Source organism: Falco naumanni, chromosome Z (assembly GCF_017639655.2).
Source record: "Falco naumanni isolate bFalNau1 chromosome Z, bFalNau1.pat, whole genome shotgun sequence".
Lineage (NCBI taxonomy): Eukaryota > Metazoa > Chordata > Aves > Falconiformes > Falconidae > Falco > Falco naumanni.
In genome coordinates, this window is record NC_054080.1 from 74,126,475 (window position 1) to 74,144,856 (window position 18,382).

The 18,382-nt window shown below is 41.4% G+C and overlaps 1 protein-coding gene across 1 annotated transcript in view; it reads left to right on the plus strand.

Annotated features, from left to right (window-relative positions):
* The first annotated feature begins 1,288 nt into the window (after positions 1-1,288).
* MTMR12 (myotubularin related protein 12) overlaps positions 1,289-18,382 on the plus strand; it is a 37,490-nt gene continuing 20,396 nt past the window's right edge. The window contains exons 1-7 of the mRNA XM_040580125.1: positions 1,289-1,473; positions 10,179-10,233; positions 11,419-11,558; positions 13,351-13,423; positions 14,669-14,799; positions 15,441-15,534; positions 18,014-18,137. Of these exons, the coding sequence (XP_040436059.1) occupies positions 1,414-1,473; positions 10,179-10,233; positions 11,419-11,558; positions 13,351-13,423; positions 14,669-14,799; positions 15,441-15,534; positions 18,014-18,137 (677 nt within the window). The 5' untranslated portion in view covers positions 1,289-1,413. The remainder of the gene's footprint in view (positions 1,474-10,178; positions 10,234-11,418; positions 11,559-13,350; positions 13,424-14,668; positions 14,800-15,440; positions 15,535-18,013; positions 18,138-18,382) is intronic.

Genomic DNA, 18,382 nt, shown 5'->3' on the forward strand with positions numbered 1-18,382 from the left:
TTTGAGATTGGAAATGGGGAAATAAGATTTATTTCTAAATTAAAACAGCCACCCCATTTTACTTTTATAAATGCTGTCTTATGTCTCCAAGCATCTTTTACTTTCTCCTTTAGTTTTCCTAGGTCTGGGTTTGGTGCCAGGTAAATAAAGTATTGCAAGAAAAAGAGGGGGAGCGATATGAAAAATGCTTATAAAAAGTTAATATTTGAAGGAGCTATTGATTTTCACGTCCTGTGGTCTACTGGAGTTTGTAGAGGATGTTTACTTTTGTAAAATTATTTCCATAAAGTCTACTCCGTATGCAAATTTTTGTCCCCCGGGTTCCCATCAATCATTCGAACGGCTCAGCAGCCCTGCTGCATCGCCCAGGGCGGTTACAATATTTGCATTGTTCTGTGTCCGCATAAAAAATGAAGCTTTAAAAAGTAACCCAGATAGCCGGTAAACCTGGTGTTCATTTCACAGCTCCGATTACACAGTGTCCAAAGACAACATTCCAGGGAGGCGGCGGCTGTGACACTTTAATGGACACTGGGCAGAGGCCGCCTTGGGGTGCATCGGCAGGCGGGTTTTCGGGGGTTGCATGCTGAGAGCCCGCTGTACGTCGTTCTCCCTGCACCTCCCCCGCCAGAGGCAAACCCCAGCCCCCCAAGGCTTTGTTTGCATCCTGCCCAACTCGGCGCATCCTCACGGGCGTGCGGGGGTGCACGGCGGGCACTCCGGGCACCCCGCAGCGGGTGAGCGGCAGCGCAAGGGACGGTTCGGGCTCCGCCGAGGAGCAGCGAGAGCGGGCGGTGCCGCGGGCACGGCGCCGCGGCTCTGAATTGACAAATGCCCGGCGGGAGCCGCGCATCACAGCTGAAGGCACGGCCGGGCAGGGGGCCCAGGGGCACGGCTGGGCTGCGCCCCCGCCGCCGCTCACGCGTTCCCGCCATCTTGCGCGGGTCCCGGGACGTGGGTGCTCATCACCCGCACCGGGGCTTCCATGGCACCCGGGGCTTCCATGGCACCCGGGGCTGAGGGGCGCTGCCCCCCGCCCTGCGGCGACGGCCCCCGCGAGCCCCCCCGCGGGGGCACGGGGAACTGCGCCCCCCGGCGGCCGGGGGCGCCTCACCCCCCGGCGGCCACCACCCCGCCTTCTTCAGGCACGACTCCCCGTGGCCAATAAGAGGAGGGCGTGCTTATGACTGACAGCAGCTATGCCCAGTGAGGACGGGCGGGGCGGGGAGGCGGTGCCCTAGAAATGGCCGGCGGCGGGGTAGGGGCGGGATCAATCACGTGTGCCGGATACTGCCGCGCGCGCCGCCGCTGCCGCGGGCTGCCCCCCCGCCCCGGCCGCTGTGAGGAAGAGCCCTGGGAAGTGGTGCCGGTGCGGCCGCGGGCGCCAGGGGCGGCCGGGAGGCGGCCGGAGCCATGCTGGGCAGCGGGGCCAAGGCGGCCAAGCCCTCCTTCGTGTCGTACATCAGCCCGGAGGTGCGGGGCGGGCGCGACCGCCGTGTGAGAGGGGGTGGCGGCGGCCCCTGAGGGGGCTGCGCGGGGGGCGCCAGAGGGAGCGGGCAGCGGGAGGGGCGGGCGGCCGGCGGGGGCCCTCCGCGCCCCGGGGTCTCGGCAGGGCCGCGGGAGCCGCCGTGCGCGGCTGGGCCGGGCGGGGTGGCGGGCGGCGCGGAGCTGCGCCGGCTCCTCCCGTGCTGCCGCTCCCGGCGCTCCGCTCCCGCGTCTCGCAGTTCGCCGCGGGGAGTTGCGGAAGGGTCCGCGGGACGGGAGCGCGGCTGGGCCGAATGTCAGCGAGCGTCTGGTGCGGGGTTGCATGTCTGGTGCCTCCAAGGTGCTTCCCCGAGGGCGAGGGAAACATCTCGCTTGTTGCCTCTCGAGAAAGCTTAAAACCACCGTGCATGGCTGGTCAGCTCTAAGCTGATGATTTTTCTGGTGCTTCACTTGAATTGTTTTTGTAAGCGGTGACCAGATGTCAGGCTGTCATCGTGACTTCACCTTGTAAGGTGGGACTTCACGAACCTGTTTTTCTCAATGGCCTTTAACATCCCATTCACTCCCAGCGTGTGCTTTGTCTTTGTAAACGCCTTGGTTTCAGTTCTGTCGCTGGAAAGCCCTAGCTGTCTTTCCTTAACAGCTCGATGTTGAACTCTTGGCTGTGTGTTATCTTTCATATTGTTCTTCCTGTTGTCCTTTCACTTACTTATTGAAACTTAGGTTGACAGTTCGATTGAAGTCACTTTAGACTCAGTTTACAGAGGTCATGTTGTTAGCAGATGGTGTTAGACCAGTATTGTGCGGTATTCCTTCATACTTATTCCTAGTAAACAGCTGTTTTCAAGGAAGACCCGTGTTCATGAAAACTAGCCATTTGTGAGGCTGGGCTTTTTCCACCTCCTAATTCTTTGTATCAAGCTGGTGGTTCTTAATTGCTCAGTTCTCTTGAGAGCTTCTTAAGGAAGAGATTTTTGTCTGTCTTGTGAATCAGTACAGTTTGTCAGTGATAGGACTTTGGAGGATCATCTGCTTTTATTTTTCACTGAACCTGGTTTAAGAATGCAGGGTTATTACGGCTTCAGTCAGCTGTGCTGTTTAAAACTTGGGTCCTTATTTTGTGGAGGCAGCTCTTGGTTTTATATGTTGTTCATCCCTGGTGACTTGTAGTTTCATCAGTTTACTTTAAAAGTTTTCTATCTTGCTTGTGTTTTCCTGTGAAAATGGATATAAATAATAGGTACAAACATCTCCGGAGTCAGCATATACATCTCTGCGTGAAGTCAGTCTTTCACCTTAGGGAAGTATGTTGTACAAAGGTACAAAAAAGTGTGCTCAGGGAACTGAATTTCGTGTAGGTAAGAACTTTACTTGTTGGACTTGCTGAAGGACACTTCACTGTTTAAAGGAGCATGCTGGATGGTTGAAGTGTGCTAGGAAAAAAGGTATTTAATATCAGAAGCTGAAGCTCTTAATGAAATATCCTAATGCAGTAGATAGAGCTTGCAATCATTCCCTCTTTGTATTCATGCTGCTTTTATGCACTTAATTTTCAGAATTTCATGGGCTCTTGCAACAGCAGCTTTGAAATACAGACCTGACTTCTGCCATAGGTGTGTCTTTTGCACCTTCAAAGGCTCAATGAAACTGAGGTCTGATGCCAGTAGCAAGTAAAGCAAGTTTAACGCTTTGCTCTGTTGGCTATTGCTCTCTTTTTGGCAGCCAGTGACTACCTTAATGGGATGGTTACACAGGAAGCTGAAGACTCTAGTGGATTTCATGAGGATTAAAAATAAAACTTTATATAGGTGATGAAACCTGTGAGGGTATCTGGGAATCTGAAAAAAAGCATGTTGATTAGATATCCTAAAGTAAGTGGAAGTGAGCATCTCTCAAGGAACTGTATTCTGTATGCACCTGAGAAAAATAACTTTCTGAACACAAATTTCCTGTACATGTTAACTTCCGTGTAGTTGAGTTTAAAAACTGGAGCTAGGCTTGTAAAACAGTGGACATACTTAATCCCTTTTATGGGAACATAGTTTGGTCAACTTGGAACTTTGCTTTCATCAAGACAGCATAACTGCCAGGTGCCTGGGGGAGAATATAGGCGCCAGGTGTTTTCAGTGTAATGCTTCCTCTATTAGACCCTGCCAAAAGGTGGGGAACAGCAGTTCAGGGACCTCATGAGCTTCAAGTTACATCTGTAACGGTGGACTTGATGGCGAACTTAAGGAGCCTTGCCTTGAATCTGTTTGTACTTCTGACTTGCAGCAAGACTTTCTGTCAACCACTATGCAGTACAGAGCAGTATAGTAGTGTATGCTGTAGTCCCCCTTGCTTTCAATGTCCAGATTCTTCAGGCTTGTCCTTGTTTGCCTGGAAAGTTGTTTTGAGACCTTAAGATACTGCTTCTAGGTTAGGGGAGCCCTACAATAAGAAAATGTAACAGGCAGAGCTGAGTGTTTTTCTAGCCTCATCTTTAGTCTATGCTCAGATACCTGAGCAACACAGTAGATAGTGTTCAGAAAAATAAAATGAAGTTAACTTTAAGCTGGTTTTGGGGTTTGTTTTGTTTAAATATGAAAAGAAACAGGAACTCTATTCATGTTAATATATGGTAAGATGGGGAGTAAGGAGTGAGCAGCAGAAAATACTGTTTATTAATGGAAAAGAAGTAATTTATGCTGTGAAACCTCAGAATGTCTGGAAAAGCAGTGTTTTTGACATCTGACTAAATATAACCTAGTTATGCTCAGCTATATGGAACCACAGATCAATCAGTGGTCTGTTGAGAGCAAGACCATAGGATGTTGATATTAGTGACACACTTCCCCTCAGGACAGACTTGGCTACCCTGCAGGAAGTGGGGTGAATACTAAGGTATAAAGTCAATGTTTTGACATGTCTGATCATAGACTAGGAATATTTGTCTATGGAGACACAGAAACAAGAACCAGTGAATTTCTTCATTATTTCTAACTCAAATGTTTCAGGATTGAAAGCATTTATGAGGTTAACAAGCTGGATCATATTTTTCTTAAAAATCTTAATATGAATAAAACTATAGATATTAAACTGGATTTGTCCCATAATATTACCTTTTGTGCGTGCATTCTTAAATGTTTAATTCCTCATGTTAATTTTTATAGGTTATTAGTTCTTGTATTAGCCCTTAAACTGTTAAGAGTTTCTTCTGCTTTGTGCTGCTCGTCCCTGAAATTTGGTGTACACCTCAGGCTGCTGAGTTGTGAGGGTAACTTTCGTGCCTTTTGTGCTTTCTCTCAAATTGTGCACTGCTGTTAGCACATAACCACTATGAATACTTGTTGCTTGTAAATCTTGGTACAATATTTTGTGTTCTGTAGTGATTGCTTTTAAAATAGTATGGCATTCCTTATTGGAGTGATGGAATTGGAGGATGGTGTAAGGAACAGAAGTTACAAAAAGTAGACAGCTGGGCTCTGGACTCATATGGGGGAAACTGGGCTTTGATGTCAGAGGGGATGGGCAGGACAATATAAGGAAAGAGGAAAGGATAAAAGATGAGGCAAATGTGGAAAACATGCGCAATGATCTAATGGGCTATTGGATAATGGAGCCACGAAAGGAAGGAAAGCAAGCAGAGATTATTTTCAGCACTGTTGTTAAAGTAACTATCTCCTCTGGGCTTTTATGACATACAACATGGGATTAGGCTTGTTTGACCAAGAAACAGTCTTTTAGAAAATACCAAGTGTGTATTGTAGTTTGTTTCTGAATACAAAGTATATGCTAAGCATGAGCACAGGTATTTGCTTTTTTTCCTTGAGATTCCAGTGGAACTGTTAGACAAAAAGTTTGGTTTGTTTTACTTAGGAATACTGTATTCACTTGTTGGAGCACCACAACTAACTTGCAAATATTTTAGTGTACAGTTTCACTTTTACAACTGATAAAGATAAATATATAGTTAAGAAAGCTATCTCAACCCTTTGTTAGTCTTTAGTGAAGTATAAGTAAATAAGGAAAAAAGTGGATGTTCACACCAAGCCTCACCATGTTGTAGAGCTTTCCTGTGCAGAGATTGCTTGTGGATAACTGTATAACAACATTAAAATATCCTGTGTTCTCACAGCACTGCTATTTGCTGTCAGCCTTGAAAGAATGCGTGTTTCAGCCAGTGCTACTCATACCCTAGGAAGTGATAATGAGTTTGTTTATTACTTTAATCTAATAAACAATGTTTTTCTCAGTATGTTTACTAAAAATGTTGTTTTCCATTGTTGGAATTACCTGTAGCACAGGTGTCCCAGCTATGGGTAAATGGAAACATTACCATGGGGTAAGTAAGGTAGTTTCAGTGCTTACAGCATATAATTTGCAGCAGCAGACTGTACGCACAGTCTCTCTGAGAATGATAAGCAGCATCCAGTATCAATAGGCCTATATACATACTTTGCAATACTGATTAAAAGAATACCTGAATTCTCTGACAAGATCTGGATTCTGGCATACAGGGAATGTTCTTCACTTTTTACTCATTTTCTGTCCACAGTTGTTTACTTCCCTGTGGAGTGGTAGGTAAGGAATTGTTTTCAGTTGTGAGGCTCTAGGAAGAAGAGTGGGAATTATTTGGGATCCCTCTCCTGCCCTAACTGTCAGGACCCTGTCAATATAGCATAGCCACTACTTGACCTTACTGCCCTAAAGTCAGTGTTGCCTCACACATGGTGGCTTTTTTATGCTTCAGCACTTGGGCAAGACATATCTCCCCAGACAGACTTGGGGAATATATTTAGGTCCTTTAAATGTGTCTTTAGGGGAGAGCTGAATATTGTCCCGGAGCACTGCAAGCTGCGCAGTGTTTCCCTATACTAAGGTAAAAACCAAGATAAAGAGGTTTGTCTGTTGTGTTGTGTCCCCCCTGTTGAAGCAGGGAATCTGTAAGGGCATGGTGGCTCCTCTCCCTGGCACTTCATGGTTTCAGAGCGCTATCAGCTGTGGCTGGGTTGAACTAACAAGGATGATGCGTTATGAATTAGTATGGTGTGACATTGTCAGCCTTCACTTTTGGTATGATTTGGTACTCTGTACTGTTATATTTGATAATTATGGGGTGTTGCTGTATTGTCTACCACTGTTCGATAGCCTAGGAAAAAGGAATGTAGTGCAAGGTAAGTGCACAGGTGAGAAGCTGCTCTGAGAAAGAAGTTTCTAAAACCTTGCAATAGTTTAACCCCAGCTGGTAACCAAGCACCCTGCAGCTGCTCACTCACTCCCCCCACACCCAGAGGGATGGGGAGAAGAATTGGAAAGGTATGTAAGACACAAGGGTTGAGATAGGAACAATTTAATAGGTAAAGCAAAAGCTGCGCACACAAGCAAAGCAAAGCAAGGAATTCATTTACCACTTTCCATCGTTAGGCAGGTGTTCAGCTGCCTCCAGAAAAGCAGGGCTCCATCATGCGTAATAGTTACTTGGGAAATCAAATGCCATAATGCCAGATGTGTCGTCCCTCCCCTTCTTCTTCCCCCAGTTCACATACTCAGCACAGTGTCCCATGGTATGGAACACCTCTTTGGCTAGTTCGGGCCAGCTGTCCTGGCTGTGTCCCCTCCCGATTTCCCGTGCACATCCAGCCTTTTTGCTGGTAGAGCCCAGGAAACCAAAAAGTCCTTGATTTAGTATAAGCATTACGCAGCAACAGCTAGGAACGTCAGTGTGTTACCAACATTGTCACACCAAATCCAAAACAGCACTGCACCAGCTACTAAGAAGAAAACCAACGCTGTCCCAGCTGAAACCAGGACAAACCTTCAGCAAAGTTGAGGTCTTTGTTTCTGTAATTTCTGAGACAGCCCGAATTTTTCTCACTTGTATGGTGTCCTGTGGGTATCTGCTTTTAATTATTGCTGGTAGTAGGGTTCCCTGTGTTGTATCTTGAGTAAGAAGTGCCAAGATACTGGTTGGGGCATTCAGAATGGGGAAGCTACATATGAAGTATCGAGATTTCTAGAGGTGTGTGTAGCTTTCAGTGGTCACGTGTGGAAAGTGCTTGCAAGCTTAACTTTAACAAATCATCAGAAGGTGAAGCTTCCTCAGGTTTGAGTGGATTTGGTAGCTTGTGGAAAGGGACAGACTTCTGCTTCCCTTTCTTTTGTTTCTGTGCTCGGCTGACCTGTTGGTGAGCCAGTTCTGCTAACAATAGGCAGTAACAGCAAAACCAAATGTAGCACAAGTGCAGAATTTCCGGCTGATCTTATGAGCAAAATTACCTCTCTATGCAGTCAGACAAACCCAGACATGAAGGAGGTGGGGGGGTGAGTATGAACTGTGTGACTGATTAAAGGGGTGATGAGGAGCATGCATTTTAGTGTCAGCAGGCTCTTAAATCAGTCCTGAGATCTGTGTTACCGCAAAACTGAAATCCATTAGGAAAATGAAGTTAAAACAGAGTGGAGGTATTAGCTAAACTTAGAGGTTTCTTCAGAACTTGCACCACCTCAGGGTGACTTAACAACTTTTCTTCATAAAGATCTTTGCCTTCTTCTCTTAAAAGAGCAAATACAAAATGTGACATTAATAGAATTTAATATATTTTCATATCCTCCCTTGGAAAATGAGCACAGTGGCATGGATTCTTCAGCAGTGTTCATGGCTTGCATTCTGTCTTTTCCCAGTGCATATGTATGAAAACTGTCTTTAAAATATTTATGATTTTATTACAGGAATATAAATGTTGGCTTTCAAATAGAACTCTTTGGAGGCTCAGTCTTGGAAGTTGTATATTACAGGTATTCTGCCTATAGTAAGCACTTCAGTGTCTAGGTTTTTTCAACGAAGATTGAAGCTGGATTTTACAAGCTGATTTCAGTGTTTGACTGAGGTCTCTATTCTGCTGTGATGTTATTTAATTGAAATTCTAATTCCTTTCAGAACTTAAGCAATTTAACTTCTAATCAAAATCTAAACCACTTCTTCAAAATTATTTGCCTCTGTGATACCTGTTATAAAAACTTCATTGCATTTTAACAAATGGGTGTAAGCTTGAGGAACTAACTTGACGTCAAATTTTGTTTTGCCCAGGTCTTACCTGCCAACACTAGCATCAGCTGGTACTCTTGGCAATAAGTACAAACATGCAAGCATTGTGTATACATAAACAGTAGTTGTTACATGCCTTATGATACCTTCTGAAGTTAAGGTTACTGGAAAAGCACCTGGTTTTACTATTCTGTAGCAGTGATTGTTGGCATATCGTTTGTGAGCACACAGTATTGCATTTAGTTGCACTCAGAGTGGTAGTAGAAGGCATATCAATAAAGGCAGTAGTAAACCAAAGTTTAGCTTGGAGTTACCAGCAGTGAAGAGACAACTTTGGGAAAACATGTATATATTTCTTCTCTGAATGCAGCAGTGTTCAGCATGAGCCATGTTTGCATACCAGCTTATTTAACGGACAAGCGTGAACTTTGATGAAAATTTACTTGTGCAACATACACACTTAGAAGTTAAAGGCAGCAGATTGTTTTTCCTGCATTTAGTTGCCATCTAGTTGGATTCCTTTCTTCACATCATCACCACTTCATTTTATAACCTTTGCCTCTTTTCAACCTGTCTTGAATGTCTGCTGTTCTCATGACATGGTTTCCTGGTGGTTCTAGTTTTGCTATGCAACCCTCAAGCTTTGTTTTGGGTCTTCTGAAACAAGTTGAGAGCAAGTGTTTATATGAATGGCAGAGGGGGATTATGTTATGCTCCCATGGGCTTTTCTTTCTCTGTATTTAATCCAGCAAAACTGTTGCTGTTTGTCTCTTTTTGATTGCTTGTTTTGATTTGCAGTATCTGACTGGATGCTGGTGACAAACTAAAATTAGCTTGCTTACTGCTGTGGCCCCGGGTGTGTGTGTGGGGGGTGGGGGGTGGGGGTGGCGTTCCAGTTAACTAATAGTTTTCCAGAAAGGCTGGACTCGGAGGAGGAAGTTCTGAACTGGCTGAGCAGGAAAGGGTGTAGCATGTCCTCTAGTTTAACAGTCTTTTGGCTGGAGATTTTAGCCAAACTATCAGTGCTTCAAGGCTAGAATAAGTGATACTGAGAGTTTAATAGGTTTGTTTTCTGCAGTTTGGGTCCAGACTGAAGGATATCCTGTGACTGGTTTTACCTCTTGGCTCTGACATTCTAAAATTCCTTTCGCTGTAATCTTGGTAGTACTGTTTAAGTAACTTTGGTTGCAATAATGCCTGTAAGAAAATCAGAAACGATGAAGGGTGAAACTTGAAAAACTGTGAAGGGTACATTAGAAACAAACATTAAGTTATATGTGGAAAAGCTTATGAATGAACTTTGGGAGATGGTTTTTATATGTGCTGAGAGAACTGAAGGTATTGGTAATGCTTTATTTTTGTCTTGTTCCTTATACAAAAAATGCATTCATTTCCTGTTTTATGTTCACAGCCACATTTAACTGACACTGTGGGTGTCAAACCACTGATTTAATTACTTAGCTAGTAGACTGTTACTGTTTAGGAAGGACCACACTGCAAACCTGTTCTCCCTAATTCTTCATAAATTCTTCATAATTTTTTTTTCCTTAATTTTAATTTGCCTATTTGCTGGAACATGAGGAATTTAAGAGGGAGGTGCTGTTATTTACAGCATGTGTTGAAGTTATGATCTTTGCAAAGTAATGATTACTCTTTCTCTCTTTAGGAAATATACATAAAGGAACCTATAGAAAAGGAAGTAAACCCTCACTTATTACCAGGTAACTAGTGTATATTATATTATTAGTATTAAATATTACAAAAAATAATGTAAGCAATATTTAAATATTTCCATGTCACATCAGTGTTTGCTGCAGACATCAGTGTCCCAGGTAGTAAAATGGAGGGTTTGGTGTAACAAACCCCATAGGTTGTAATATTTATAATATCTATATCAGCATGAGTTGTTGAAAATTTCAATTTTTGTAGAGTACAGTGTCTTCAGGTAAGCTGCATGTGGAGAACTATCTATGCTTCAGTTTTCCCTTTTTCTTAAAAGATAGTTGGGTGGGTTTTCTGTTTGTTTGGAAACTGAAGACCAAGAGCTAGTGCAAACTTGCTTTGTAGTGTTCTTTGATTCTACTATGAGTTACTTAGGCCTTTTGATGCCTTAATCACTGTTAAGATTTTTTTTTAATTTACAATTCTTCTTAAATATTTTCCAAGATCAGGAGAGATGATGTTACTAAAATAAAGCAGAAGTAAAATCTTAGAATAAATAAGTATTGTTCTGTGGATTTTTTTGCAGTTTGTTGAAGGACCATGAGTCTGGCTGATCAAAGCTGGTTTGACTTTCTTAAACTTGAAGCTCAGTTCCTGAAAATTTCAAAATTAGAACTTCATTGAGCATAATTTGTGCAAAGTTATGGTTGAGAACTTTAAAGTAGCCCAGGGACCTGTAAAATAAGCAACATCCCCAGTCAAAGCTATGAAAAATTAAATATGATGGACTTGTAATAATTAACACAAATGTTTCAGCATTCTTAGACTTTAGCAGTAAGGAAAACTGGAACAGTTCAGCTTGTTTATTGACTGTATAAACTACTTTTTGGTGGGTTCTGTATTTTTCAAGTACACACTCATATGATTGCTCTTTACAACTTCAGGTGTTAGTCTTCTGCCACTTAGAATAGGCCATGATACAGGTACCTGTGGTTACAGAACCCTTAAACATGTGCACTTGAACAGGGTTCAGTCCATCTTTAGTAATGTTAATAATCTGGAAGGCTCTCAACGTACTGATTCCAGGAGCTGCCTCCAGTCTTTTTGTGTAACAGTGATAAAATACCTTCAGGCATATGGTTAGGAGAAGCTGTCAGAAAGTTAATGCTGAGTTTAAGGTAACAGTTGAAATAATCCAATTATAAATGTCAGTTATGTTGCAAGTCAGTGTTTCTTTTATGCAGGTGAACTGCTGCTTTGTGAGGCAAACACAGTATACAAGTATATGCAAGAAGATGGATCAAATCGTGGCACTTGCGGGAAACTTGTATGCACAAACTTCAAGATTGCTTTCCTTGACGACGATACTTCTGCAGACGATAACGTAGGAAGACAAGTCTTCTAATTAAGACCAAGCAGGCTCTGAAAACATGCAGTGTCTCTTAATAAATAATCCTATCTTTCCCTTATATAAGGATACATCATTAGTATAGATTTATAAAAAAGTTTTAATGGATGCAGATTGATTTTAAACAGTTTGCTTCTGCTTGGTCTATGCAGATCCTTCCTCAGGCTCTAATGATGAGTGAAAATAGTGGAAGCCTGTACGTAGACACTTACATTAGATGTAGTGTATAACTCTTTGTCTTGTGAGTTGGTAATTTTGTAAAGCTTAAGTTAAAAGAACAAATTGTTTTGAAAATTAAATCAATAGTTTGCTTAAACCTGATTTCTCAGTGCTTGTCTAGTAGCAACTGCAAAAGTGACTGTCAGATGTACTTCTAATGTAGAATTTCTGTCTGACTTGACTTTGGGCTACAGCTGCAGAACCATTTCAGGGCTGCACAAGTGGAAATGCTGTGGATAATTGTGTGGCTCAGTAAAGCTCTGAAATTATTCCATTCAAAGTCAGGTGTTGACTGCAAAGATTTGAAAACCTGGTACTAATGAGCTGGCTAACATTAAAAAAGATAAAAAGTCCCTAAATATTAGAAGTTAGTTGAATATTGTTTCCTTTGGTTTAGGTACTCAAATTGAGCTGTCAAAAGGCAATGGTAATACCACACCTTTATTTGATGTGCTTTAAACATTTGAGACAGTCTGGTCCATTTAGGCGATAAAAGTAAAGGAGAGCCTTGTAGATGGCTCCCAAGTGCAAGGTGATCTTGACAGTGAAGAATAATGAGAATCATATGATTTGACACGACTGTAGTTGAAATTTTCTTGGGGTAAAATTTGAGGGAGTTTAAAATTTAAACTAAGGCTTCTACAGCCAAATTCGAGTTTTTGGACTTTCTGAAATGAATTTGAACAAAGAGCCCTTTCCACAGCTTACATGAGATTTATTTGAAAGTTGGTAATGACCATGCTAATTTCTGTTCCATCACTAACTTCAAATCTTGGGTTTATAGCATGCCAAGTCACAACAACATTTCTCTTAATAAAACTTCACTATTAGCCACCTGATTCAGAGTACTGCAGGCCTGAAAATAACTTGAATTAGGTTACCTTGTGTTCAGAGCTGTCTTCATGTAAAATGATGCAGTGTACATCAGTCTTCCGGTAATAATATTTAGCATAACAATGTTTAACTGTGACATCGGTCAAATGTCATTTTTAACACTGAACTCACGGAATGATAAAAGTGAAGGAACCCAAAATCGCTTCAAGTTTGGAAAACAGTAGAGAATTGGATTGTGTGTGTTTCTTCATTTTACTTAGTGATAAATCTGGCTGTTATGTTGGAATATTCTTGGGATACTTTTTCTTTTAAGATATTTTCTATTTCCTGCCAGGTTCCCATAGCAAGGAAAGCTGTCATAAAAGGGCTTGGATTACACCAAGTTACTGTATTTCCTGTTTACTGCGATGACTCTAGTTTGAAAAGTAACTCTTAATGGAAAAGCATGCTTTGAAGCTATTTGAAAAGTAAAAACTCTATCTACATTTCAAGCATGGCTGAGATTTAAACTGCAGGTCCAGTTTTATTTATAAACTATGCCTGTGTAACCTGCATCTGCCTATATTTTAATAACTGTTCTTCAGTGCTCTGCCTTGCACAGTTTCTAAGAGGTAATGCTGATACTAACACGTGCCAAATACATCCTTTACTTGTGAGAAGCTGCTACTGCTTAGTAGTGTGACATTTCTAAGGGTTTTTTTTTTTCATGTTCTAGGAGCCACAATTTAAGAATAAGATTGTAGGAGAAAATGACATAACCTTGCAATGTGTAGACCAAATCTATGGAGGTAAGTCAGCTTTCTCCTCTTGGTTTAACATGCCTCATGCTTTTAAGTGTCTTATAGTGGTGCTGCTCGTTGTACATGTACATCCTTTATAGAAAACAGTGTTGTCACTTTGGAAACTAGGATTGGATAGTCCAGAAAAAAGATATAATAGATTAATAATAAAATGACAGATAAGAGATCTGTCAGAACATAGTCTTATCCCTCAGCTTGTCAGAGCTACATTTTCATTAATTATCTTTCTGGGACATACAAAACAATTGCTACAAAATGCCATGATTCAAAGCAAAGAAGACTGTACTATGAAAAGTCTCTGATTAAGATGGTGCAAAAGGATCTTGAAGTGTATCAGCTATTTCTATAAAGCATGGAGGTGTTCTCTTCATTTGAGCAATGTTAGAGCAGTAAGGTGCCAAACAGTACCTTTTGTTTGTTTAAGAGAACTTTTGGTTTGAGATTTGCAATGTCTTCAAAATACCGAAGAAGATAAAAAATGAAGTTTTAATTTACAAGTAAATCAAAGAGTTTATTTGATTTTTTTGTTGTTGTTTTTTTTTAATGTAAATTTGCAGTAGGGCTTACAGTTATGCCTGTATTGCTCAAAAAGGTAAAGGAGAATGGAGCTGGTAATTAGTAAATAGTGGGGAAGGCTTTGTTGAGAAGCCTGACCTTAGACTAGTGTTTGAGTATTCAGAGTATGAATGGTGGTGTGGATTCGTGAAGGAGTGGACTGGGGGGAGACTAGTGGAAGCTGGTTATGAGACACTGTTTAATTTCATATACAATGGCCTAGGTGGCAGCACTTCAAGTTGTGAAACAATGCATCCTCAAACAGAAGTGGACAGAAGGCTCTCTTGGGGACTTTATGGTGGTTAAAAAAAATAATAATTTTAGGAATGAATGATCTCAGTTGTTTGGGGACTTTCCCTCGGGTGGAACTTCTAAATTATGCTTTTTATGCGTCTCAGAACTTTCAGCTTACTGTTGAGTCAGAATGTGAATAGAAATAATCACGGAGCAGCTGGCTTGCTGCAAGTTTCCTTTCATTGCAGGAAGTAGTTTGAGTGGGTTTATCAAGTATATTAGCACAAGAGCTTGCTGGTCTGTGTTGCAGGATGCTTGTTCTGACTTGCTAAAACTTGAGCTTAAATTAGTTTCTTGAGAATTTTGAAAAGTTAAGCAGAGGTAGTTTTATCAACAGATGGCAAAGTTTTTCTTGATGTTTACCTAGACTTTTTAATTTTGCAGTTTATGATGAGAAAAAGAAGCTTCTAACTGGACAACTGAGAAAATACCCAGAAAAGCTAATTATCTACTGTAAAGACCTTAGGGTATTTCATTTCTGCCTGAGATATACAAAGGAAGAGGAAGTGAAAAGAGTAAGTATAGATTTTTCTTTTTTAAGCTTAGTGTTGGGTGTCTAATTCTGGGGATGAGGTAAGGAGGAAATTCACCCTGAGAGATCCCTTAAACTTGAAGTGTTTTCTGATCATTCCCAATTAAGAAAATAAAGACCTAACTTTACTAGCTAACCTTACTCATTAAACATCATTATGTGTAGCAGTTAAAAAGATCAGATGCACTGGCTCTTTGAAGAAAACCAGAGCTTCAGAGTACTACAAGAAATCGGCTTCAGCTCAGGAAAACTTGTAAAGCTGTTCTGTTTGTGATACATAACTATTATATTTTAGACTTCAGGCTTTTTCATATGGGAATAGTTATTTTCCTGATAACTTGAGTTCTTTTGACAGGTTAATCTGAACTCCAAACCTAGGGCTCTACTACCTTTATTTAAATATGAGAGCCATTCTGGAAGTTGAATATGTATAATGCTTCTCATTAAGTCAAATAGTTAGCGCCTTCAGGCAACAGAGGAAGCTTACTAAAAGTCAGCTGTTAGAGACAGAACCCATTGAACAGTTTTGTTTAAAGACTGGGAGGAGGGGGTAAAAAATACCATGTTTTTCACACTGACAGTGTTTAGTCTGTGTTTGGGTGTTAATTTTTGGTCCTTTCCTAGATCGTCAGTGGTATAGTTCATCATAGCCAGACTCCTAAGCTGCTTAAACGCTTGTTTCTGTTCTCTTATGCATCAGCTGCCCCAAACAACACAGGTAAATATTTTTGTATTTTTTATTTTTATTTGCTCTATACTGTTAGTTCTTTAAGCAGTCTGGGATGCTTAGTAGCTGAGTTTATTCTCAGGTTATGACTCTGCCCTGCTGGCAGATAGCTTCAGAAGATTGATTTTTCTCATTCCACATTGTTAGACTTGTTGCTAAAAATCTCTAGATTTTCTACTATTGGTTTCTGTGTCCTTCAGTGTAGTTGCACAGGAATTTTCCAAGCAAGAGTAGCATCACTGGATTGCAGACTTACTGTGATCAATATGCTAGTGCTTTTCCTGTGCTTCTGACTAGAGTGCTCTCATCTAGAAGATATTTTCCTTAATTTTATTGATATGTCATTTCTGTACTATTGCAGTGAACAAAACTTCCTGCTCATAATTCTTAAATTACTACATTTTCAGTGGCATCTGACAAAGTATTTCCCTTTCTGTTGTTATTTGCAAGCAATCTGTTTCTCCCAGGCAACTGCAAAAAAAGCATAGGTTTGCATAGCAAGATTCTAGTAAATATCTGACTTCCCCTTACAGCTCACTTATTACATAGTCTTCCCACTTGATCAGACTTGGCTGAATAATATAGTAAGCTGCAAAATTCAAGATAAAACTGTCAGTGCATTTTTTAGCATTTCATAGTTCAGGCTTCAGCTGAAATAATGGTGCTGTTTTGAATTAGAAACCTGACTTGTAGTGCACCAGCAACACCTATTCCTTTCAGAGGGAAATTTTGATATACCCAAGGTATTAATCAATTATTTGGTATTACCAAATACAATTTGGTATTACCAAAATATGTCAAGGAATTACAGAATCATTGAGGTTAGAAACCTCTGGAGCTCATCTAGTCATGTTCCTGTCCATCTGCTGCTGTTTAGAGTAGGGTTAGCTACAGCAAGCTTACCAGGGTTGTGTCCAGCTGGGTTTTGAGTATGTCCAAGGACTGAGACTCCACAACCTTTCTGAACAGCCTGTTTTCTTATATGACTGTGCTCATAGTGAAAAATTTTGTTTAAATGGCATTTGCTGTAGTTCAGCTTGTGTGCGTTGCCTTCTGTCATGTCACAGGATACCACTAAGTCCAGATCTATCTTCTTCACTCCCCTCCTTTGCTTCCACTCCAGCTGGGTGTAACACACGCTGGAAAGACTTCTTGCCCTTCTGCACCCCTGCTGAGCCTTCTCTTCTCCATGCTGAATGGTCCCAGCTCTCAGTCTCTCCTCACACCAGGTGTTTCAAGCTCTTTAGTGATCTCAGTAGGCCTTCACTGGGGAGTCCAGCACTGGACACAGCACTCCAGGCATGGCCTCACCAGTGCTGATCTGAGGAAAGCAATTACCCCATTCAGCCTGTAAGCAGTGGTTTACCTAATGCAGCCCAGGACTACATGGGCTGCCTTTGCTGCAAGGGCACGCTGCTGACTCAGGTAGTTCCTGCAGGCTTTGTCTGTAACTGGTGTTCAGTCTGAGCTACAAACATCAGAAAGACACTAAGCTTTTCCAGGTAGAGACTAAACAAGTGTGGGAGAAGCCTAATCTTCATAGCAGCATTGAAAGTATTGTGCCAGAATTCTTTCATATTTTAATAACTATCTTCAATAATAAATGCCTAGGTCTCACTCTTTATGAAGTTGTTACTTTATGCCGCTTACAGTCTCATACCCTTAAAATCTTAATTCATCCCTTAGAGCTCATTAATAATCTGTTTCCAACTGTAAATTTTTCATCTAATTTGTGGTGGAAAGTTTCAACTTGCCATTGTATCTTCCGTGGAATTCTAGCTCTGTTTGATATTTCAGTGTTAGCTGATGTTGCAGGATACTTAATTATCATGGGTGCTTGAAGCAATTGGCCTTATTTGGTAAATTTTATGGTAGTTCTACAAGATCTGGGGCTAAACCATCCTGCTGTCATAACTGTTGCTGAGGTGGCTGAATAGAAATAACAGGAAAAGTTCTCAGCTGAAATGATTGAGACTGAATTGCTGCAATTAATTTTCTGCTCTTGTCAAGTGTCTGAAATGTTCTGTTCAGTGCTAAACTCCTACCCATGATAGAAGAATGAACTTTACATGAAGCGCAATATCTAAATTGCAGGAAGGCTTTTGGTACGATTGTTAATTCCACATTTGAGCCTGGATTATTGGATGCCAGTCAGCTGCACTAGTTTGCAGTGGTATTGGCTGCACAGCATCCTGGGTTTTAGTCTGGATGTAAGTCAGCCTCAACTGTATGAAAGTTCCATAAGAACTGATTATTTTCTGTAGGAGAAACTGTTCCTGAAGTTATTAAAGCAGTATTTGATGGAAGATGTGTCACTGAAGATCAGAGAAGCATATCTTTCACTCAAGGCTTTCTGGACACAAGAGATTTTGCTTGCTTACCTTAATAAAAACTAACTACTTGATTTAGGAGTGCTTTCATGTTAGAGCTCCTGATAGTCTACAAAGTTAACATTATTGATGTCTGACAGATAGAAGAAACCAAACTGTAATGTTTGACACTCTTGAGGATTGGCGTGGAGAGTTGGAGCGGACCAAAGGAAATGTGAAATACAAAGCAGTGACTACCAATGAAGGCTACAGAGTCTCTGAAAAGTAAGCTTGACCTGGTTAATAGTGACCTTTGTATATATGTCTCATTAAGATTTGCAAAAATCAGTGTTATCTTTCATGCTGAACCCTAGACATTTGTTTAGGGTATCTGGTTTCCACTTTGATTTATGGGATACGTTGATTTGGGACCTCAGGAGGTCATCTTATACAACCTCTGCTCAAGCAGGGTTAACTTCAGCATTAGGTCAGGCTACTCAGGACCTTGGTCAGTCAGGCTTAGAGTATCT